General features: G+C 51.6%; 9 protein-coding genes across 9 annotated transcripts; 7 read left to right on the forward strand and 2 right to left on the reverse strand.

Moving 5' to 3' along the window:
- Positions 1–2,792: 2,792 nt before the first annotated feature.
- N7498_004028 (uncharacterized protein) lies at positions 2,793–4,049 on the forward strand (the record flags this gene model as incomplete). The annotated part of the gene is made up of 1 exon (XM_058451090.1): positions 2,793–4,049. One exon carries the CDS (start codon positions 2,793–2,795, stop codon positions 4,047–4,049), a length of 1,257 nt encoding a protein of 418 aa, XP_058310552.1.
- A 551-nt stretch (positions 4,050–4,600) lies between these two features.
- Positions 4,601–5,454, forward strand: N7498_004029 (uncharacterized protein; the record flags this gene model as incomplete). The annotated part of the gene is made up of 2 exons (XM_058451091.1): positions 4,601–4,814; positions 4,877–5,454. The coding sequence occupies 2 exons, from the start codon at positions 4,601–4,603 to the stop codon at positions 5,452–5,454; spliced, it is 792 nt and encodes a 263-aa protein (XP_058310553.1).
- Positions 5,455–6,648: 1,194 nt separating this feature from the next.
- N7498_004030 (Zn(II)2Cys6 transcription factor domain-containing protein) lies at positions 6,649–8,769 on the forward strand (the record flags this gene model as incomplete). Its single annotated transcript, XM_058451092.1, has 5 exons — positions 6,649–6,750; positions 6,860–7,031; positions 7,101–7,268; positions 7,327–7,967; positions 8,020–8,769. 5 exons carry the CDS (start codon positions 6,649–6,651, stop codon positions 8,767–8,769), a joined length of 1,833 nt encoding a protein of 610 aa, XP_058310554.1.
- A 485-nt stretch (positions 8,770–9,254) lies between these two features.
- N7498_004031 (esterase/lipase family protein) lies at positions 9,255–10,091 on the forward strand (the record flags this gene model as incomplete). Its single annotated transcript, XM_058451093.1, has 1 exon — positions 9,255–10,091. One exon carries the CDS (start codon positions 9,255–9,257, stop codon positions 10,089–10,091), a length of 837 nt encoding a protein of 278 aa, XP_058310555.1.
- A 5,148-nt stretch (positions 10,092–15,239) lies between these two features.
- N7498_004032 (DUF3759 domain-containing protein) lies at positions 15,240–15,690 on the forward strand (the record flags this gene model as incomplete). The annotated part of the gene is made up of 3 exons (XM_058451094.1): positions 15,240–15,255; positions 15,314–15,457; positions 15,521–15,690. 3 exons carry the CDS (start codon positions 15,240–15,242, stop codon positions 15,688–15,690), a joined length of 330 nt encoding a protein of 109 aa, XP_058310556.1.
- A 1,006-nt stretch (positions 15,691–16,696) lies between these two features.
- N7498_004033 (uncharacterized protein) lies at positions 16,697–17,342 on the reverse strand (the record flags this gene model as incomplete). The annotated part of the gene is made up of 2 exons (XM_058451095.1): positions 16,697–17,169; positions 17,306–17,342. The coding sequence occupies 2 exons, from the start codon at positions 17,340–17,342 to the stop codon at positions 16,697–16,699; spliced, it is 510 nt and encodes a 169-aa protein (XP_058310557.1).
- Positions 17,343–17,870: 528 nt separating this feature from the next.
- On the forward strand, positions 17,871–20,099 carry N7498_004034 (alpha/beta hydrolase; the record flags this gene model as incomplete). The annotated part of the gene is made up of 5 exons (XM_058451096.1): positions 17,871–18,255; positions 18,305–19,549; positions 19,602–19,677; positions 19,740–19,800; positions 19,866–20,099. The coding sequence occupies 5 exons, from the start codon at positions 17,871–17,873 to the stop codon at positions 20,097–20,099; spliced, it is 2,001 nt and encodes a 666-aa protein (XP_058310558.1).
- A 401-nt stretch (positions 20,100–20,500) lies between these two features.
- N7498_004035 (class II aldolase/adducin family protein) lies at positions 20,501–21,483 on the forward strand (the record flags this gene model as incomplete). Its single annotated transcript, XM_058451097.1, has 3 exons — positions 20,501–20,711; positions 20,768–21,075; positions 21,127–21,483. 3 exons carry the CDS (start codon positions 20,501–20,503, stop codon positions 21,481–21,483), a joined length of 876 nt encoding a protein of 291 aa, XP_058310559.1.
- A 418-nt stretch (positions 21,484–21,901) lies between these two features.
- N7498_004036 (uncharacterized protein) lies at positions 21,902–23,503 on the reverse strand (the record flags this gene model as incomplete). The annotated part of the gene is made up of 1 exon (XM_058451098.1): positions 21,902–23,503. One exon carries the CDS (start codon positions 23,501–23,503, stop codon positions 21,902–21,904), a length of 1,602 nt encoding a protein of 533 aa, XP_058310560.1.
- Between the last annotated feature and the right edge of the window lie 33 nt (positions 23,504–23,536).

The following is a 23,536-nucleotide window of genomic DNA, read 5'->3' on the forward strand; positions in this document are numbered from 1 at the left end:
ACGCGTGGCTCCTTTTTACTCTGGCGCCCCGAGCCTTTTCTGCGCCAGGCTTGGAATGCACCACAGGACACCAGTCCCCGAGTAGTGGCACTCCCTTAATGTCGCCCTTTGTGTTCACCGCCCCTTGCTCGGCAGTCGACCCCATTCCTCAGACTCGTTGATGGCAGGATGCGCTGCCACATTTGAATAGCGGAGAGGGTTACAGTCAAAAAGGGCTAGGCGCTGGACCTTCTAACCTGCTTTTTTGTGCCCAAAGCTCCGCTACCCCGGACTTGCCCCGGTCTCGGACCGAATAGCAACCGCCACGATCCACAGCCCGGCCGCACCTTCCTGATACTTGAACCCAAGATACGCCAATAACAAGGCCTCTTTTTTAGTCTCGCACCATCTCCGCGTGAAGACTCGACCATGCAAGTCGGTCTTACTCCTTGTCTTGACTTTTATATGGCCCACTGTCCATGACTGGAACCTTATATCTCGGTCATTTATCGGTAACACATTTAGCCAGAACAATCTCCCGTGGGGGATGCCGACCGGCTCGGGTATTCTTGCCGGCCCCGATAGTGAGTTACTCAATAGACACAATGGGAATGTTGAAAGATTTTCGGCCCAGACTCCCATATCATACGGCTTCCAAGATTAGCAGTTGCGTTCGAGATGGTCCGCCCTTGGATATGGGATGGTGTAGTCACCGCACCAAAAGAAACGTCTCACATTCCAACCCCCTTGACTGTTTCTTGGGTGATATTTCCTGCGGCGGTTTCACATTCTCAAGACTTCAATGAAACCCAAAATAATGCCTTAAACCCCCTTTTTCATGGTCGCACATGCTTGAGCATTCTCCAGAAATCGTGGCAAGGTAGCGTTAATTCAACCTTGTGCGAACGAGGACAAACAACACAAGAGGGAATGGGGCTTTTAGAAATCCCCCGCAGCAAAGGGCTGAACACTCCCGGACGCTACATTAAATACTACCCCTAAGGAGAAGATTAGCCACGTAGGGGGAAACGTTCGCTCTGTGACCTAATCACATGGTATAGTCTTGGGGCTGTAAGCCAGTTGGAGGAGGATTGTCTGTTCATATGCTTCTTTGTCCGTTTATTTTCTAGAATGATCTTTGGACAGGAAGCTTCCGGAGAAGTGCCGTTTGTAGCAAGAAAGGTCAAAAGAGCCCTCTTGCCCTGCCTTTTCTCTCTTTTCTTTCCTCTTCAACTTGATGTTCTAGTTCTTTAGGACCTAATCGAGACTTCCTCTTTTCAGATTGCGTGCCGGTAACAAGTTCCCCCGGTCGGAGATCCGTATATCGGTATCTGGGCGTTCTTTTCCGCTTGAAATTCGTGCCCGGCGTCTTTGCGGTCGGATGGGAGTAAACCCATCGACATAGCCCCCATCAGTATTTAGATTCAATCCCATATCCTATAGTATCCGTACCGGTTTTCTGGAACCCTTCTGGAACACGGGCAATCTAAAAACCGCCACCTGTGGCTGAGGACTTGCGCGTTTGCAGCTAGATTCGCCGGATCTCCACACGGTGGGGCCGTACTCTCCCAACCGTCATCAGCTCCGATGACACCCTGAGTTTGGTGATTAGGTTACTGAGTTGATTAAATTATATTAAAGAGCTCATTACATTAAGGCACGAGCTCAGGTACGAACTCAGGTACGAACCGTCAATGGTGATTTCCGGTAGCTCAGCCTTGAACTGTTCTGGACCGAGGCCAAGAAGGTCTGGGACAAGAATCCTCCCAAGTTTATAGAAATGACGCAATGGCCATAAAAGACAGTACGTACCAATTTGCTGTCAAAGAAGTATTGATCACCAATTATTGATTTATTGTTTTGAAAATATCTACTTTGTAGAAGAGGGGATTGAATGGCGCCACTTGTCCATTGAAACAGTGACGCAACATGGTCCGACGAGCGGTGTATGAAAGGTGTGCTGTTAGAACTCAGGGTTGAAGCGAGTGACGGTACGTACCTCAGTGGCGTGCTGAATATGACTGCTTACCGGTCATACGAGGTTCAGGGCGAAGCGAGTTATGACCCAATGTTGCCTACACTGGCTCAGATGGCCTGATGGTTACAGCATCGACGATTGGTTTGCGTCGTCATCCGTATCATCCAAATATAGTAAGAGTATCATTGCCTGGTAGCTCCTGGTTCCATGGGAGTGATAAATGAAGATCGACATTGGCAGTACTTTCGAGTTGTGTGGCTGTTGTCTTGTTCTACTGTAGGTGACTACCGGGATGACGCAAAGAGGACATCAGCCGAGAATCATCCTAGTCAGTTTCACAATAGCTCTAGCCACACATGTTCAACTTTCTGGACTGTTCTATCTTCGATCCAATTCCTTGCATAAGGCTGATGTTGATCTACACGCAGTGGCGCTGTCCCGAATCCGGTTTTGGCGTGCCGCGATGTCATCGGAAGCCGTTTCCCTGCCAAAGTTAGCTCCATCCCCACAATTTGAAACACGGGTCGTTCTCCGGAACCACTGACATGCTGTCAAGAAATTAAAAAAGATCGACATGATGATTATCTTGTTACCATCGATCTACACTTCTACTATGGCTAACGTCATTTCTTTGTTCAATGTCTCACGAGGTCACGATGTAGATAGCGTTACTGTCCTGCTCAGCATTATAAAAGCCTGGCCAATTGCTGAATTATCAGTCTTTCAATAACAAAACATTTCAATCTACAAATCTTCGAACCCTCTTGAGCTCTCTTCATCTCTTCAGCTTCGACCCTTTAAATCTATCCACACATCTCCATCACACTCCATTACAATGTCTGGCATCATCAACAAGGTCAAGGACGCCGTCGCCCATCACGGTGACAAGTCCAATGACAACGAGCACCACCAGACCGGCACTTCCCACAACTCCAATGCCTACGACTACGGTCCTCACTCCAGCAATGTAGCCAACGCTGCTGATCCCCGCGTGGATAGCGACCGCTCTGCCCACAACACGTCTTCCACTGGCCATTCTACTGCTCAGCCTCACTCTGCTACTGGTATGACCGGTGCTGGTACAACCGGTGCTGGTACGGCTGGCACTGGTATGGCTGGTGCTGGTACGACTGGTGCTAGCCATAATGCCTACGATTCTAGCCGCTCCTCCAACTACGGCCCTCACGGCAGCAACATCGCGAACACTGCCGACCCTCGTGTTGACAGCGATCGTAGCAGCCACGCTGCCTACAACACTACCTCTACTGGCCCTACCTCCACTCTCGCATCAGGCACTGGTCACAACACCTCTACCCACAACTCGTCTGCACCTCTCGCTACCGGCGCTGGTGCAGGTATGGCCGGTACTGCCATGGGCGGTCCTGGCATCGCCGGTGCAGGCATGGCAGGTCCTCACCAGGACATCAACGACTCTAGCCGCTCTTCCAACTACGGTCCTCACAACAGCAACGTAGCCAACGCTGCTGATCCTCGCATTGACAGCGACCGATCTGCCCACCACACCTCGACTACTCCTGCCCACCATACCTCCACTACTCATCACTCGGGTGCGCCTGTCGCCGCCAGCGCTGGTATGGCTGGAGCTGGTGTCGCTGCTGCTCAACATGACTCCCACCGATCCTCCAACTATGCCCCCTACGACAGCAATGTCGCGAACACCGCCGATCCCCGCATTGACAGCCACCACGCCAGCACCGGCGGTGTTTCGAACCCTTCGACGGACTCTTATGCCACCGGCCCTGCCTCTTCCACTGCCGGACCTCACACGAGCAACCTGGCCAACAAGGCCGACCCCCGTGTCAATAGTGATCTGAGCAAGCAAAACACCCACTCCAGCGTTGGCAACGCAGGCGTGATGCCGATTTCCGGTGGCAGTGATAACACTACCACCAAGACCTTCGAGCAGGCCCAGGAGACTAGCGGTGCCGCTGGTAGCAGCTACAACCACCCCGGTTCCACCCACCACAAGAGCACTGCTGGTCCTCACGACAGCAGCGTCGGTAACAAGGTGGATCCTCGAGTGGACTCTGATCTTGATAACTCTGCGACCCTTGGCTCTCAGCGTATTTAATTAGATATTGTACGATAGTTATGCTATGATGAGTACACGATTAATTCAATTAATTTGATTATTGATATGTTTTATTACCTACCGGATTTTCCGGCCACTTCTTGGCTTCCGTTTTAGTACTTCCCACCCGCCGCTTTTTGCTCCCCGAGTAGACTTGGAACACACGCGTCCCATGAATTCCCGATCCATGGTAAGGGACTTTTTATGACACTCGAGATAATTATTACTTGTGACGCAATGAAAGCTATAAAAGTATAGACAATCTAATCCTTGAAGCGAGACTTGATCCAAACCGGATTTTCCGGCAGATGTGCGGGGCAAATTGGGGAAACTAGAGACCGATAAGGACCGATTAAGGTTCCCACAAAAAGAATCGCGAAGGAGCCACGATCCGTGTCTTGCAGCTTCTCCGTTGAGCCTATTTCTTGATTCGCCGACATCGCCGATCACCAAATCTTGTACCGAGAATAAGGATCTTCAATACCTCCCATCTGTGCAATTCGATCATACCATCTTCTCCAAAGAGCCATCCAAGCAGTCCCACGTTAACCATGGCCACCACCGGTACCGCGCTGGGCTCATCCAGCAGCTTCACAACCCGCATTTCACTCCGATGGGTCCCCGAAGCTCCAGAGGAAACGACCGATACAATCGTGATTTCCGTGGGAGAATGGTTCCTGGACCTGCGCATGGACAAGAAATCCGGCGCAATTGACTGGGCAATGGCCGGTACCAGAATCGAGGAGAACCCAAACCAAACACCGCGTCCGTGGCCCTTTCCCTACAATCCCCTGGAATTGGATGGATTAGATACTAACGTTTCATAGTCAAGGTGCTTTTCACCCGCGAGCTAGACTCCCTCGATGAGATTGGGATTGTCGACGTGGGCAACTTCAGCCCCCTTCCCAATGGCGACGAGCTTGAGAGAGGCGAGATGCCTCATCCCGAACTTCCCGGTGCGCCCATGACTACGTTTGAGGAGGTCTGGCGCGAGTTGCCGTTTAGGGAAGGCCCCGAGGGCGCGAAGGAGGGCATGTCGTGGATTCTCGAGTCGGAGCACGGTGACCTGAGTGAGAATGAGGGCGAGGTTACCGTGACCAAGACGTTCTTGGGTCGGATTTGGGGAACATATTTGGCGTTCCAGCAGACTCAGACTCACTCCAGACAGAAGGATGAGGCTGGGGCCTGGTCCGTGAAGAGGACTGGGGCTGAGGTTAGTGTGAGAAGGGAGGAATGGAGCGGAGCGTGGGAGGAGAAGTATGTTGTGGGGCCTGCTGGGAGTGATGTGCCCTCAATGAAGACCGGGTTTGATGGCGAGGGCAAGGGATCTTGGAGGGTTCCCGGGGAGAAGGTGCTTATCCAAGGAAAGCCGTTCACTGTGCGGGCATTTGAGGAGATTCAATAGCCATTTTCCCGCCAAGTGCCGTGACTGAGCAGTATCGACTTCATAAAAAGAAAAGCCTTTGGTAGAATAGAATTTTCTGATTTGTTTTTGACCGTCATTCCACGATGGGCACAATTGATGTTATAGTCTGAGGCCTGTGTTGTGAACTTGGTCTCCGTGAGGGGTGGCTTGACAAGCTCAGTATGACCTGATTCGTGGCTATATCATACATTTCTCTTTATACGAATTTCGACTTTGGAAGAGATAGGAAGATTTCCTCATCGTCACTAGCTCCATCCCCACACGATATGTCAACAGACCAAGTGCTTCACTACCAACCCCGAATTCTTCAGCATTGGCCGCCGTTAGTTGAGTTGTCTAGTCGCTGTCCTAGAGAGAAGCTGCGAGTTCACGGGCTGGCTTGAGAATCCGCCCTCTAAAGTGGTCTGTACTCCAGACGGAGTTCCTCAACAATCGCCAACTGCATGTCTCCGGGCAAACAACGCCCCGGTGATCCCCGGAAAGTCTTTATCTTTTACAATAATTGTTGTAGTTGGATTTCCTTGAAAATTGCACTCCAAGCGCATCTCAACGCCTGGATGCCATATTGAAAGTCGAGGTATGGACGCTGCCTGGATGTAAGGGGAAGTTCAGATCCGGAATATCTCTCCCGGTATCTGCAGGCGCAAGTATAGTTGTGTCCTCAATTAAGTACCAAATGCCAATTGCATGCAGCTTTTATTGTGATATTGTTTGACTAGTTTGGGATTCGTGCTGACTGCGAAAACGTTGTATCTCGGTCCAATTGGCGACTCCACTCCAACAAACGTTCCATTCTCCATCTTACCACCTCTCCATGGCCGATTCAGGTCTCAACCGTCTCGTCTGCCCCTCATTACCATTTCGAGCGACAGACAGACGAGCTTCAATTACTAGGATGCCGTAGGCCAATAGCCATGCCGTATGGCAGGTCCGGTCGCAACGAGCGGAGCTGGATCCGCCGATCCAGAGCCTATCAGAGACCCCAAAAGTGGAAGCTCCAAGCGCCCAAACCTGCGCCCTAAGTGAGGGGTCCATCGCTCTAGACCGGACTCCGAGCAGGAGATCTCGGACGCCCGCGCGGGAAATCTGGCTCCCCTAAATCCCGCAGCGCCGTTGGTCCATGGTATTTTCTCCCCTCCTTTCCACACCCCCTCCCATCCACAGCACGACCCGATGGGCGGTGATACGCGACCACCTGCTACAGACTTGCGAGCTAGGAAGCCGCCTAGCCGCCAGTCACGCTCTTGTAAGGTCTGCCGGCTCCGGAAAGTCAAGGTACGGTGCTCAGATCCCTCCGGGAGGAACCGTTCTTCCCGTTCCCAGTCCCATTCATTACGTCCCACTGATTTGAGGCATCCAACGGAGCTAATGGCGATCCGTCCAGTGCGACCGAGTCAAGCCTTGCCACGCCTGCTGCGCCCATGGGTATCCCTCGAAATGCTTCTACGAGAGGATTCCCGATGAGGACGCCCAGCCTATTAGCCAGGCGGAGGAAATTCGGAAATTGAGGGCCGAGATTCGCGATCTGAGGGCGCGTATAGATGAGAGGCAGGATGGTATGTACAGACTGGGTCCTGTCGGACCCCCGGAGCCTTGGAATGTCCGCTAACGGATTTTTACTGCAGGATCTCGGACCCAAGATCTCCAGCGGCTGGACCAGCTCGAGAGTTTATTTGAGTCTATTCGCTCGGCCCCGCCTCGCGTGGTCGACTCGCTCGTTCGGGACATCCGAGCAGTACATGGGGTCCTGAAAAACGACCTGACGGTTGTAGGGCCGTGGGAGGGTCATGAAGGTAAGGAGACGATGTTTGTGAACGTGTTGTGCATTGTCTTACTTGGATCTACCTGCAGCATATGAAAATTATGGCAGACAGTCGCGTGGCTCTTCCGTATCCACTCTTCCGGTCCGCAAGCGCATTTCTAACGCGGAGACCGAAGTCAATTTCAACGATCCAGTTGAACTCGATGACGACGATGATGAATTGTTGGACAGCGGGTCGGAGTCCACATCGTCATCCGGCACAATTACCGTAATGAGCATGCAGCGGCCTGTGATCGATGCCTTCGTTGAGCGGTTTGTTGATGCATTCGCTCCGGAGGTTGACATTAAATCTGGCCGTGCGGGTGCACTGCGGGCGGCAGCGGGGATTCGAATGTTCTCGCCTTTGATTTCAGACGCGTATGAAGCAGTCTCCGTTGCCTTTTTTGGTAGATCCATTCAGAGTAAGCAGATCGAGGCGTCGGGCTTCCGGTTGTATCCTCGTGTGCTACGTAGCTTGCAGGATGCTCTGAATGACCCCGAACGCTGCAAGGCCGAATCAACGCTGGTAACGGTGGTTCTTCTGCTTGCATTTGAGAGTGTGGAGCGCACGACACAAAGTGGTGTCTCGGCTCATGTTCGGGGCGCAGTGCGCCTTATTGAGCACCGTGGACCGGAGAACCATATGTACGGAGTCGAGCATCTCATGTTCACGGAGCTACGGCCGTACTGGGTATGTTTTTGATAGCTCTTCCTTCTTCAAACAATTGGTACTAACGAGTCAGATTGGTGGAGCAATCGCAGCTAGGAAGCCATCATTCTTTGCCCGAGAGGAGTGGAAGACTATTCCATGGTCGGCCGGCACAACCACCAAAGATATCTTGCATCACCTTCTCGACCTTGCCGCAGATATTCCTGGCCTACTGGCCCAGTCTGACTCATTCCTAGAAAAGCACAAGGTCTCGGTGATGGGCGCACAGGAAATGGCCGTGAAGCAGGCGACCCTGTGGAACGGCATCACCGAGCTCACGGGCAAATTCCATCAATGGGTCATTGATTGGGTCGAGTCCTATCCGGACGGAGCTCCTAGAGAAGAGGAGCAGACCGAAGACCAAGGTTTCCCCATCTTCCAACGGCGGGACCTACGCACCGGTGCCACCTTCATTCCCACAAAACTCTCCTATCCTAACCTTCTGCTTGCACAAACCATGTGCCTCTACTACGCATTCCGACTTATTCTCTCCTCCGTTGATAAGCGCCCGGTAGACCGGGTCACCCCTATGGAGCAGTACGATTTGGGATGCGGTATCTGTCGGTCCTTGGAATGGTATATTCTTACCGCTCCAGGCAACATGATCAACCGCCTGGCCTTCCCAACACGTGTAGCTTGGGAAGCATTTCCAGATGGCGGCCCGGAGCGAGCGTTCCTGGTCGAGGTACTTCAGCTTGTCGAGAAACGGCATGCCCTTGGTCTTTGGGGTAGTGCCATGCCGGAGCTCTCGGTTCGTGAGAATTCCCCGATGAACAACGAATGATCCGTGATCTGTCTTGACTTTTTTCCGGCTACCCATTTTTCGGCACGACTAGCATTAAATGACTGTACGAGCGATATCCCTAGCAGCGAATTATTCAAAAGCATTTCAATGTCACAGTTGCGCTGATGCATGTCTCATCCCCCGCAAACTGAATTTACAGCTTCCTGAACGCCACACGTATGTGGAGGTGATAGATCACCGAACTCTGACAGGAACCATCCCTCTCCTTGACTGTCATTGGAGAAGGACACAACTCACCCCACTTGTTCGGCATGAAAGCTAAGCCCGATCGGCGGTCGGACCCGCCCATTCCGCCATTCACAGCGTCGTATTCTCCGTCAACAATCAATAGTCTCAGGAACCGAGGCTGATCAGGGAAATGAGGGGATGAGAATAGGAGATCGAGGCCGGCGACCCGCTTAGGCTTGCTCATAAATCCCACCGCGCCCCATTTCCCGGAGCTATCCAGCTTCAACCTTGGAACCATGCTTTCTCTCCGTTCATTATTCGCGACAGCCCTATTGGGCGCGTCTGTGGTGCACGCAGGCTTTGAAATCAATGATTTCTCCTGCACAAGTGACTCGAACCCGGTCGTGCTCCTGCACGGCCTGGGCGCCACTTACTATGAAGATCTGAACTTCTTGCAGTACTGGCTGCAGAACCAGGGTTATTGCACCTACTCCCTGACATACGGAGCCTACGAGGGTTTCCCATTCGTTGGCGGCCTCAAGCACATCGCAGACTCCGCGCCCCAGATCGCGGCCTACATCAAGGAAGTCGTGCAAAAGACCGGCAAGAGCAAGGTCGACCTTGTCGGCCACTCCGAGGGCGCCTTCCAGTCTCTCTATGTGCCCAAGTTCGAGGGTGTGTCCGACCTCATCGACAAGATCGCCTCTATTGCGCCGCCCACGCACGGGACCACTTTCGCCGGCCTCTACGATCTGGCCTACCTGTTCGGTAACGCGAGCCGTAAGGCCGTCGCTGACGTGCTTGATACCTTTGGCTGTGGTGCCTGTGACGATCTTGGTCCCGGTGGCGCTGCTATCGCGCGACTCAATGACGGAACCCCTATTGTCCAACCGGGTAACACGGTTACTATCATCGCGTCCAAGTTTGACGAGCTGGTCACCCCGCCTTCGACTGCCTTTGTTCATCAGGATGGTGTTACCAACCGTTACATCCAGGAAACTTGTCCTCTCGACCCCGTTGGCCATATCGGTGAGGCCTATGACCTCAATGTGTGGAACTTGGTCAAGAACGTGTTGGACTCGACACCCAACCGCAAGTTTCTGTGTTTGATTGGGTCTCCTGGCAAAGTATAATTTCGATATAGGTCCCTGGTTTTGGGCTTCCAACTTGCACATAATAGCTAATATATCAATGGCCTTCTCGTGTCCATCATTGCCCATCCATTCCTAGTATCCGGGACGCTCTATACTAAATGATGGTCACAGGGGGATTGCTGCGTAAGGAAATATTGACGGATACGATTCACACGTTGTTCGTGACCAACGTATATCTCTCTCCCTGGGGCCCCTCCTTCCCTAACCGATGTTTAGGATATTCAAAAATAAAAGACAAACGATCTATTGACTCCGATAGGGGGAATCGAACCCCCGGCTGCCGTGTGAGAGACGGCGATGTTAGCCACTACACCATATCGGACCGATACGGTGGAGGACCGTACATTTAGGCTTAGTTTTGGCCCTTTCGGTTTAGCGCCGCCGGTTCCTGTGCGTCCCCGCGCGTGGCTCTATATAGCCTCCGGTTCCCCGTCCCTACCTAATAGCCCAGATTATTTTCCTTTTTCTTTCGCCGTCCTCTTCTCCCCTGGCCTTTGTAGGTGAGGCATTTTTGCTATTGATCCGGATTACCAAGCGCCTGAGCTGCGCCACCCCCTATTCCCCGTTTGTGACCTGTCGACTCCTCTGCGATCCCGCGACTGCAATCTGCCCTGCCCTGCCTCGTCCGGCACTATTTCCTTTAGCTCCGACTAAGGTGCTCGAGATAAGACACCCCTTTCTCCTAGTCTGGGACACCAGTCTGCAGGCTCAAACTGCGCGAGAGCCTTGTCGATCTAGGTTATAGGCGCCCGCTGCAACTCGGAACCGAAGATGACCATAATCGGATACTGTCCCTATTTGATTCAAGAAGTCATGTAGAAGAGAACGCTTTGTTGCTCTAGAAAACCACTCGTGGCAAGCTATAGCCAGTATGTGCCCCGCAGCAAAATGTGGGAGATCTCCGAATATAGTTGCCCCTCTCACCGGTTTAGCAGTAGACATCTATGCATACTTTCTATACCTTCTAAAGCCCTCACCGAAATCATCTCTACGCCAGAGATTTAGCTAGGCGTAGGGAGTGGCATTCATATCGACTCACCAACAAGGGCCTAGATTTGGATTTAGAAGCTATCTAGGCTACGCCGCCGGGGCATCTAGGCTCCGAGAAAGCCCCGATACTCGGCTAGGCATCCCTAGGGACACTAATGGATAGAGACAGAACGGATGCTGTTGTGTCGACTTTACATGAAAGCCATGCGGAGGAACGCCTTACTAAACAACGGACTTCACCCGTGATTTCGGATGCAGTTTCTGCAGGCCAGGTTCCGCTTCCGACTTGTTCCAGTGAAGGGCAGTCTCAGACGTTTGCTCAGTCGTCACATGAGAAGTCCCAGATAGGAGGCGCTGACGAGACTCCGAACAAAAACAAAATTCCTTGTGATCTTGATAAGCCTCCAGGGCGATCTTGAGTGGATTTCACTGATATACCAAGACATTGATTTATTGTGCCATCCCAGATCCTTCGCGTGCATAAATTGTTTCGATTATCTTATTTGCCGTGTTGAAAGCATGAAAACAGGTCTTCCCTGAGCACAACTCGTAGGTGATTCCCTTAGGCGACTGCGCTGCTTCTTTCTCTCACTCAAAATTAAACTCTGACGAGATTTATATCGAATTTTTGAAAAGACATCGACTGAACGAGACTTGCCGCTTGATTTGTGCTCTTCTTCAATACCTTGACCCAGAAAATACTATCCTGCTTCGAGGAAAAGCAATTGTCGTGATGCTGTGGAAACGATGGATGCAAGGTTTCTTCTTTCCTGAGCCAAGCAACTGCAGTCTCCAGTAAATAGATATTCTGACATGCTGCTGGAGTTCCGCTGCACTCAATATCGGCCGTCTCAACACATTTCAGCCTTTTCCTTCATCATTGCAGGGTTTATAGAGTCCAGGTCACGCTTCCACCATACTTTACACCTATAACCGTTTGCCGTCACCCATTTTACGGCGAGGAGAAAAGGTGTCTTGGCCACATTATTGAGGAATGTGAAGAGGGCACTGACGAAAGACACCCACATCGCGACGGAAGAAACGGACGACGGCGGGCAAGTAGCGGGAGGCGGGGCTGGCAAACCCATGACCCTCAGAGTTTGTAATGTTCCTATTCCTTCTAACTATAACAGAATCGTTTACTAACTATAATAGTATCCCGCCCACCCCACACCGTGCTGAAGTGGGGCTGCCAGCCACTATTCCCTCGGCGTTGGTCGGGACGGTCGAAGAAGACCCAAGAGAATGGGCGCTGCTAGTTATGAAGATGAATTTCAAATTCGCGAGAGCTGGGATCATGCTGAAGACAAACAACCTCAAACTCCTTCACGGCCGGTCACACCTACGTGAGCTGACCTTACAAGTCACCAATAGGTCACCCAAGAAGCTTACAACCATATAGACATCATCATGAAGTGAGGATAGACCTAATAACAAAGTTTATTTAGGTTTGTAGGAAGAGAAAGCATAGTAAATATTTAAGTGAGAGATAGGTGAAAGATAGGTGAGGAATAGGTGAGAGATAGGTGAGAGATAGATATCTAAGATTATCTTCTATAATATGCTGAATACTATTAGAGCCCTAGATGAGCTATAGATAAAGTGTCTGTTTAGTTAAATCGCTTAGCGTATCAGAGGTAGCTATAACGTTAGCGGGCTCAAGCTATGCTATTAATACATAAGTCAAAATATCTATACGGGACGTATTAGAAACGAAAACAAACGAAGCATCGCATATTAGGAGTGTAAGGCTTCCAAGGCTAACGTAACCTAGTTAATGGCTTCCTTCAACTTGGCTTTGAGACCAACAAGTTGTAGCCACTCGTCGTGTGTCGTTAGGACTGCAAATCCTTCAATGTTTCCACCCTGAAAAGCACTTAGCCCCTTCTTTGATCGACTTAGAGGTTGGGAAACCATTCATAACGGGTGTCGTTGGCGACTTCGGGGTTCGGGATAGCTAAGGTCGTGAGAGAGTGGTTGTTAGAGGTACTGCCCAAACCGCAGTGCGAAACTAACCCACCATGCCGGGCACGACGAGCTAATGTATGCTTAATAGCACAAGCGCCACGACTCGAACATGAAATGAACCCCTCCCAGGGGGCCCCTGCTGTGGGGGCGGGAAAAATGGGGTGGAAATTGGCTTAAGACGGTAAGATCTCGTACAAAGTTCCCACTTGAATTGCAGCCTCTACGACCCAATCCTACTTTGTTGAAACCACAATTTAAATTCGGCGTAGACCTGGGATACCGAGCTTTGCAGAAATCGTGCGCATTTGCAGAACAAAACTAACTGGCCATCTGATATCTTTTCAGCAATACGTCTATTAATTAGAGTTGGCCGTTGGAAAACTCTCAGAGTATGTTGAACTGTCCTGAGCATATTGGTGCATATTGATGTATCTTATGCCTCAATCAGCTACACTTTGGCAATGCTTCTTTACCAACACAGATGCCACTCTCGCTTACGTGCCTTTTTTTGCTTTTGACACAAGCAGGGAATGGAGAATCAACCGATTCTCGACTACGTTGGAAGAAATGATGATTACGTTTGTGATCAACAAGGAAGTATATGCGCATTCTGATCACCTGTCAATATGCACGACACTGAATGTGACGACGTCAACTATATGAGCTCTTCTACCTTACCCTGGCCAAAAAGCCGACAAAAAGAGTCTGAACTCGCCGATATATCCTGCGGGCTGGGCTGTTGCGGCCGAGATGAATAGTCGAGTATTCTGACTTAAGTATTCCACGGGGCGTAAGCAGTCCCTGGAGAAACACCTAGGTACGGGTCCTTGAGGGCAGCGGTGCTTGGGTGGAGACACCACGGTTTCTGGAAAAAGACCAAGCACAAAAGTGGTATTTACCCCCCCCCCCCCCCCCCCCAACTTACACCATATTGGATTAATGAGTAATGCTTCGACAGAGGGATAGTTGTATCACCCATGCTACTGAATCCGCATCCATTGTGGTTTAGTGCTGGTCCCTCGTAGCCCGCGTGGGATAGCTTTCGGGGATCGCCGATTCTTCAATGCGAGATGGTTTTTTTGGAAGTTGCGGTGAGTCTGCACCACAGTGCAGAGAGATGTGTGCTGATCTTAAGCTATATCAAGACACTAATATTAAGATCTAGCCAAAATGTACACTAGCAAAAAGTTGCGGTGAGCTCTTATTCGGGCTTCTCTCGTGGGAGCCATGAGTCCATTCATTTCAGGACCAAAAATCAATTACCCATTGTTTCACGTTCCTCAATCTAGAATTGAATTTGACACTCTGCATGAAGACATCGGATCGCTTAAATTGTAGCACCACGCACATGCAATGCACGATCGGCCTTGCAGTCCAATGCGGAACCAAGCCGCGTTTGTGGCGAAGCCACCGCCGTAGCATCCATGGATCATGACGAGGACAGCACAGCCACACTCGTAAGCCGTGACCAAATTGCAGGGTCGTAACCAGCTGGGGACCTGAAACATTTCATGTCTGTACTATTCATAGATGCTCATTTAGGCAGACTAATTCGTGTTAATTGGCGCCACATGAAACACAGCCTCGCCAATGCCACACCTCCCCCCGCACGAGTGTGGCGTCACCTCATCCAATGCCCCTCGTTTCTAGCGTCATGCCAGCTGAAAGCGCCCTAGTATCTCGGCCACTAGGGTTCTTCAAACCCAATTGCTTGCCGTTGCACGTTGTTAATTATGGTTCGCGCGGGGTGCGGGAACACTGGTGCGGCCGGCGATTATCCGACCTCGGATTTGGGAGATTTGCGAGGTTTTCCCGAATTGGGCGATTTGCCTGAATTGCCTATTGGCTTTGCCAAGGGTGGACAGGGAAGCTTGACCAGCTGGTCCAATCATTGCCACGATCCGCTTCCGAATCGAGTTAGCGAGTCACGATTTGTTACCGCGCCATTCTGGATCGAGATCGAATTACACAGCCAAGCTAGCTAAGGATGCGCTAACCCGTACGTATCCGATGGGGATCTCTCGCTCAACCAGGGGTTTGTCTGGAGGGGCCCAGCTGATGCGGCGGAGGGGCTATAAGTACCCTCACCTCACTCTTCTTCCTTTTCTTCCATCATCTCTCTCTACATCACACCTCTATTCTTACCACTTCAAATACACATACTTCACAATGGGTTGGTTCGACGGTTAGTGACACCACTCTTTACTATGAAAACTCACCTAGCTGACTCCAGCTCTTCACAGACGATTCCCAGGAGGCTATGCACTACCAGGATTTCCAGAACACCCCCCAGCATCTGCACGAGGCTAAGTTCTCCCACGAGCTGATCGGCGGTGCCGCTGCCTTCGAGGCCATGAAGGCCTACGAGGATCACGAGGCCCGCAACGGTACGTCCATCATCATCTCTCTAAATAACTTGAATCACCCACTAACGTAGACTCTGACTGTAGGCCAGATCGAGAACCACGCCCGGGCCAAGGAGGTCGTCGCCGGCCTCATCGGTGCCTTCGTTGACCGTGAGGTCGAGACCAAGGGTCTGGACTTCGTCGACCGCGAGAAGGTCAAGCACCACGCCCAGCGCCGTGCTGAGCGCCAGATGGAGCAGTCCGGCCGCTGGTAGATCGCTTGACGATTGAGAGCAGCCCGGAAGCCGTCAGGCAGCTACGGGATACTCACGTTTTTATTGATATCAACGACGACGAACTATCATGGATTTAATCGAAACCATCAATGAATGATCGCGACCAAGAATGTGTCTGTTTTGTAGAAAGTAGAATTTGGGCAATCGTAAACATTTCCCACCATTCACCGCCTTCCCGTTCCTGACCGGCCTGAATCCGAGGTGTGGTTTTCCTAATTTGCCGGCAGAAACAGCTCAGCAGATCAAAAATTTGGAGCTGTCATCTACAGCCTCAACCCATATCCTTGAATTCTCGTTGCTGAAATTTTTGACATTCCTCCTTGGCGCTCGGCCACCGAAACCCTCCGATCCCACAGACCATGCCTGTCATCAAATGCCAAAATGTCCAGTGAGCTGGAAAACAGACGATCCGTCCACGCACGACCAAGAGTACGACAGTCAAAATGAACAGCAAGACGAGCAGCAACATGAGCAGCCCTCCTTCCTCAAACGCAAAAAGTGAAGACTTGAGAAAATGGAGGCTTGTATGGACCTGCAGACGGAGTACCTCTGAAAGCTCAGGAACGACTTGAAATTGCGACTTTCCAGGCCCCGACTTGCCTTGTGGCCGTGATAACGACCGCTTCCATTCCATATACAGCGACCGCAGTGACTCGAGTGTTGCAGGGGGAACAACAAGCAACGCGACTCGAAGCAGCCCACGACCGTTGCGACCACCCAGCCAGGCCCAGCAGGCCACACGCCGGATGTCGGCAGTATCTCCAGAACCAAATATCTAGATCCGCGGGACAGCAGCATGGTGGGACATACGGAACTCCATGGTCTGTTTGAAAACTCTTTCTTCAAAATACCAAGCAACCGCAACGAAAGACCGCAGAGTGGCTAGAGTGCACATTTGCAGAGATTTTGAAAATCATCTTTCATTCAGAGACCCGTCCTGCCTTTCCGAACTTACTCCCTTCCCTCATCAGTGGACAAAATACCCTCAAAGCTTCGCAATCATGGCGGTGATCATCGTCACCCCCTGCGAATCCACTCCCTGATCTTGCTCGCCATTCTCCAGAGACTTCATCTGCAGCGTGCTCCTTTTCTTCGATAAGCGTCGACGATGAATCGGTTGTCCCTCAGCGAGATCGGTCAAGAATGAGTCGTGGGTATTGATCTCAGTTCTGCGTCTCTCTGTCGAGATCGCATCAACCTGCCAGTAAAGATGGTCTATGATATCACCCACGCGGATGAACCCCTCATCGTGAAGCGGCTGTTGTTTTTTAAGCACGAAATCCTCGTAACAGAATTCGTAACATTCTATGAAATCTTCCAGCCAGGCGCCTCCTCCAAAGCTAGGGTGGTGAATCTCGATATCTTCCTTGCGTGTGCTTGAGAAGGTGAACCCTGATGTAAAAATGACAGAAAATTGAAGCTGACGAGCTCTAAATCCGTAGGTCAGGGTCAAAAGCGCTGATCAAAGCGTCAGTGAGCGTGTGGTAAGCTAAGATCATGAGGTTCCTGTCTTAGAAATAGAGACTTCGGTAACAGACTCAGAAAAAGCAAAAGGGTGTGTTTCTGCTCGCCTTTAGACTCGTCATCAAAGCACCGTCATCGACGGCTCCGGTAGATCCATCGCTAGCCATAAGGTCTGCAAGACTGCACGACGAAAGAATCATCACCAGAGAATACGGAGCATAAGGGATTCCAGTATACTATCGCTTCATATATAGAATTCAGCCGAAGTGTCCATGCTTTTACTAACGAGTAGCACGGACCCGAGCCAGAAACAGAAATGCACACCTGCAGACCCTGCGCCGAAGCCAACCCATCAGAAAGCACCGATTTATCAGCGGAGTCTATGCTTTCTTTTCCCTGCACGCCCCACCAAACTCAAGGCCAGCTCGTCCCAATGAGATCGTCCAGCTGGTCGTATCGTGAGCGATCAACACCGCCACATTGGCGGCCCACGATAGACCAGAGATCCCAGGTGTTCCCCACTCGCTGGTCCCTTCGATCAGCCATGGTTCAGCGCCGTCTTCCCGTGTTCCCTTATCTGATTCCCTTCGGGCGGATTTGATCTTTGATGTTTACTCCTACACTGCACCTATTGTAGCGTCTTCAGTTGGGTGTTTTTGTAAGGGTTCCTTGTGGATCGCTGGGACGCGTGAACCATGGACTGGAAGTCGATCGACCGACGCCCGCTCCCGAGCCGTCAGACATCCCCGCCACGGCGAAGTATCGCAAGTATCGCACGACGATGGGTGGTTGCTGCTCTCGTTGCGGTGACTTATTTTTGGTTCGTGGCTCTTAGGCCTCCTCTTAGCCATCCGGTGGTCGTGGAGGCGTCAGTGTTCAACTGGGAGGACACTCCCTCATCGGAGTCGCTGCAGTACCACGACTGCGGTGATGGGTTCCAATGTGCTCGGCTGGAGGTGCCGATGGACTACAACCGCACCGATAGCGAGAGTCGAAAATTCACTTTAGCTGTTGTTCGATTACCAGCGAAAGTGCCCGTTGGAGACCCCCGCTACGGAGGCGCCGTCCTGATCAACCCAGGTATGTCGATTTGTGGCCGCAGAAAATAGATCCTAACCCACATTGTCAGGTGGCCCTGGTGGCCCTGGAACTTTGCAGGCCTTTCTGTCTGGTCGCAACTTGCAGACAATTGTGGATGCAGAGACTGATCCTATTTTCCCTGCACCTGAAAACACCGATAAGTATTTTGACATTATTGGATTCGATCCTCGCGGTGTTGGCTCCACGACGCCGGCAGTGACCTGCTTTCCAGATCATGTTTCGCAGCGAAACTGGGAGTTGCAGGTCGCGGCGGAAGGCATGCTTGGAAGCGGCCCGGATGCTCTGCTCAGAAACTGGCAGCGCACCCAGGCACTGAACTCCGGATGTTCGGTCTGGGAGATGACAAACTTGTACCACGGAAATGATTCCATGATGGAGTATGTTAGCACTCCCTTGGTCGCACGAGACATGATCACAATCATTGAGCGCCACGGCGAATGGCGTGAGAAAGAGGGCCTCAAGGCACAGGTTGCCTACGATCAGAGTCATGGCCCCGATGAATCGCGTGCGATCTTGAGACGTACGCAATGGTTCGTCAATCAAGAGCCGCTCTTGTACTGGGGCAGGTCATATGGCACTGTTCTCGGCACAACCTTCGCAGCCCTCTTTCCCGATCGGGTCCAACGGGTTGTTCTTGATGGCGTTGTCAACATGGACAAGTACTATGGAGGCAGAGGTGAAAATCCGGTAGTGGATGCCGATGAAATCTTCCGCCGATTCGGTCAATACTGTGCCGCCGTTGGGCCCAATGACTGTCCTTTCTTTGCCGAAGGAGGGCCGGAAGCCATTCTGGATGCTTACTGGACACTTGAGGATCAGGTTTTGAACATGTCAATTCCGGTGATGGCATCGACCACTCGAGGACCCGAGGTCGTGACGTGGACAGATATGAAAGCGATTCTCCGCGTGGCGGTTTATCAACCTTTGCTTGCGTTCCATGTTCTGGCATACCATATGGGCGAGCTGGCGAAGGGGAATCCTGTGACGATGGCAGATTTCAAGCACCGCGGTCATTTTGCGGCTTGTCCATCCAGTGAATGCAGTATCGCCGGTCCGTGGTCGGCCGAATGCTCGCGCGGACAGGATAATAGTCTCTACGCGAGCGCCGCTATTCTCTGCACTGATGCTGAATACATGGCCCAGTTGGGTATAGAGGAGTTTCAGGACACGTGGAATAGACTCAAGACCGACAGTGCGGCGCTCGGGGATTACTGGGCCCAGATTCAGCTGTCCTGTATTGGTTGGAAAGCCAAGGCTAAATATAAGTTCACAGGTATGTTACTATGTGAGCCAACTACCACGATGATGCTAATCTTATGCCTAAGGCCCCTGGGGTGGCGTTACTGCCCATCCGATGTTGTTTGTATCGAATACCCTCGATCCAGTGACACCTCTGAACAGGTAGGCACCACTGCTCTTCAATCGGCTATATGACGGAATCGCACTAACTCCAAGCCTCATAGTGCACAGCATATGTCGCAGCAATTTCCTGGTTCCGGATTGCTCCAACAGGACTCCGAAGGGGTGAGCTCACTCCGTTGATGCTTCATGCACAGCATTGTATTGGGACTGATGTCAATCAAATCCAGCACACCACCGTTGCCGCACCGTCGGTATGCACTGCCAAATCCATTCGCAACTACTTCCAGACCGGCCATCTTCCTGAAGCCGGTATTCTCTGCGAAGCGGATCTGAAGCCGCTGGTCGGCGCACCTCATAAATCTACGACCCTTCGTCACAACGTGGATGCTGCCGACAGCAGGCTCTTCGATGCTCTGATGGCAGAGACCAACTTAGGTCATTGGTCCGGTCTTCCCTTATAGACGTTTATAAGGAGTTTCTCATGTTCTGATTTGGTTAACATGATCCTCAAGGTGTCACAACATGGGATCGATAATTCTTTGTATTTCTTTTCTTATTCTGCGTCTGCACAGAGGGTGTACGTTTCGGGATACTTTGCATCTACAATAGTTAAATGACATGAATTGTGAACAAAACTAGTTCTTGTGTTACGATCCTCGGTGTATTACGCCGGGCATCCGCTCCAAACTTTGGCCACAGTGTGGAGAAGCGGAGAAGGCAACGCAACCTCGGCTGGCCAACATCCGGATAATCCTATCACGGATGGAACATTAGCAACCCCGCTTCATTACTTATCTGAGATCATTGAAATACAACCTCGCAGTCCATCTATCAAGTCAGTATCCCAAAGTACCAACCCATAATGGCCTCCTCAACCGCTACCGAGACCATCCCCACACCCATGCCGGCAAAGGGCCCGCAGTCGACGCAGGCGGCCGGTGCGGAATCAGCCAAAGTCAAAATCCAGATGCCCACGATGCCAAATTTCGAGACAAAACTCGAAGAACGCGAGTATCTCAAGGGCCGCCTCGCCGCCGCGTTCCGCATATTCGGCAAATACGGCTATGATGAAGGTATGGCGAACCCTATGAACCCCCACACTCACGAGAACGAACACTCAAGTCTGCAGGTGTCGCCGGCCACATCACTCTCCGAGACCCCGTTGATCCCAAGACCTTCTGGGTAAACCCGTTCGGTCGTGCATTCTCTCTGATAACGAAGTCGGACCTGATCCAGGTCGATCACCACGGCAAGGTCATTGACGGTGGTCCGAACCGTATGCTCAATGCCGCGGCGTTCATGATCCACTCTGCGATTCATGACGCTAGGCCTGACGTGATTTGCGCTGCGCATAGTCACAGTCTGCATGGGCGTGCATTTTGTTCGTTGGGACGGCCGCTTGATATTATTACGCAGGATTCCTGCGCGTTTCACAATGTGAGTACCATTCCCTCTTCGTTGTCAAGGTCATCATTAACGGGCGTTCAGGATCACGTCGTTTACAAACAATTCAACGGCGTCGTGCTGGCCGAGGAGGAAGGTAAGCATATCGCCGAGGCGCTGGGTAACAAGAAAGCGGCGCTTTTGCAGAACCACGGTCTTCTTACCGTCGGAGGGACTGTCGAAGAGGCCGTCTTCTGGTTTGTCAGCTTGGAAAAGTCCTGCTATGCACAGCTGCTAGCAGATGCGGCGGCAAGCGGTCGCGGTGGAGAGACGGTGAAAATTGACGAGGCCGACGCGGCTTTCACCTACAAAACGGTTGGAACTCCGCTTGCTGGATGGTTCAGTGCGAAGCCGATGTTTGATGTTATTCATGAAGAAAGCAAGGGGCAGTATCTGGAGTGAACATGCCATCTTGAGCGATGTCTTTAAATTGAATCTACTTGGTTGGCGTCTCCACGCATCCTTAATCTTACGGGACCCTGAATAAGATAAATTAAATCCAGCGGGATTCAACCTCGTAAGCACTCAAGACAATGTTCAGAACACGGGCTGCAGTAAAATTCATTCGTGTAATTTTCTATTGGTGTTTGGTTGAAGTTAACATTAATGCATCAATCTGGGAGCAGCACGAAAAGGGCAATGCGCGCCTGTCTGTTGCTAGGCCCAACCAAGTCAACATTTATAGAACATTCGAAGAAAGAGATTCGTGTATAAAATAAAAAAGTTACCTTGAATTGGAGATCTGTGCTGCAAGCAGTCCTCCCCAAAAAAGAACAGGCACCGTAAACTCCGAGTATGCATCCCACCTATCCGTTAACCATTACCCTTGGTAGTCAATATCGACCACCAACCTCACAGGCCCAGGCGACGCAGCCCCGCCAATCCCGTCGTGATGGCGCTTAGACTCGGTGTAAGCATCAACGACCTTCTTAGCCTGGGGCGTAATACTAGAACATCCCCTCCCATCAGCCATACAGATGCGCATACCCTGGACATAGTGATGTGCGAGCTGAGCCTGAATAGCCGAGACATCCCACCCAGACCAGCCGCTATTTTCACCATCCCCGAAACTGAATTCGCCCCAGGTAGATGTATACCCGCCCCAGCTATCTTTTGGGAGGCCCTTCGTGCCCGGCGCTGCACCCCATGCTCCCTCAGAGTCCTCGTCGAAGGCAACGTAGTGAGTCTCGCCGGGTTTGAGAACAAATGTCAGTGCGGAGTGTCCGTACCAGCCATCGATTTTGTCGTCGGGGCCGACTTTGTTCCAGATTGTCACCGTCCAGGGCTTGGTGTTTGAGCCGGTAAATTTGGCTACGTACTTGTAGCGGTGGGCCTCAGCGGGGCTGACGGAGATGATGTTGCTGCCCCAGGGTTTGCCAACATTCCCCTTATAGTGGATTTCGCTTCCGGACGATGAGCTCTGGCCGCCAAACCCTTTGGCAGAGAAGTGTCCTTTGGGGACGGCAGTCCAGTCTAGGTTTGAGGGGACTGCTTGGCCGCCGGGATAGAGGACTTGGCCTAGGTTGGGGAGCTGAGGTACTGGGACCACGGTTGCTTCTCCGGGAAGAATCTGCATCAGATCTCCTGGCAGCTGACCTGGCAGATTTTCGAGGGTCGGGATAATGTTGGGTGCGTTGTCTGTCTTCGTGGCATCTGGAATCGGTTGTCCTTCGACTGATGTGCCGGTTGAGGATGTGGCAGTGACATCGGGACTAACTTTGACGGCCGGCGCGGTGGCAGTGACAGTAGTCGTTACGGTTTTTGTCTTGCGAATATGAATGGTGGTAATTTCGTCAGAAGCCGTGGGTTGAGGCTCCTTGATTTCAGAATGAGTGGGAGGAGCTTTTGTGTTTTGAGAGTGTGTAGGCGCTGGCATCACTGGCTCTGGCTTCGGTGGCTTTGATTGGGTTGGCTCAGGAGTAAAGCTGTCCAGAATCTTCGTGGTCAAGCCAGTGTTTGTGTTATGAGAGTGTGTAGGCTCTGGCATCATCGGCTCTGGAATCACCGGCTCTGGCTTCGGTGGCTTTGATTGGGTTGGCTCAGGAGTAAAGCTGTCCAGAATCTTCGTGGTCAAGCCAGTGTTTGTGTTTTGAGAGTGTGTAGGCGCTGGCATCACTGGCTCTGGCTTCGGTGGCTTTGATTGGGTTGGCTCAGGAACAAAGCTGTCCAGAACCTTCGTGGTCAAGCCAGTGTTTGTCGGCACACACTTTTCAAACACGGTCTTGATGATAGTTTGGACCTTGGTATGCACCTTTATGGGCAAGGGTGCATCTGCCCCGGCTAAATTCCGTGGCTCCATCATGTCAACAACAGGCTTGATGTAGTTACGCGCGCGATGGCGGTGCGCATGGTGTCGGCCATGGGATCCCATCGCGTAGTCGGCGCTTGCCAAGAGGAGAAGTAGAGATGTGTTCCACAGCATGATGAACGAATGCAAAATGAACGTGTGCGAGTG

The sequence above is a fragment of the Penicillium cinerascens genome (genome assembly GCF_028974065.1).
Source record: "Penicillium cinerascens strain IBT 15544 chromosome Unknown contig_24_segment0_segment0, whole genome shotgun sequence".
NCBI lineage: Eukaryota > Fungi > Ascomycota > Eurotiomycetes > Eurotiales > Aspergillaceae > Penicillium > Penicillium cinerascens.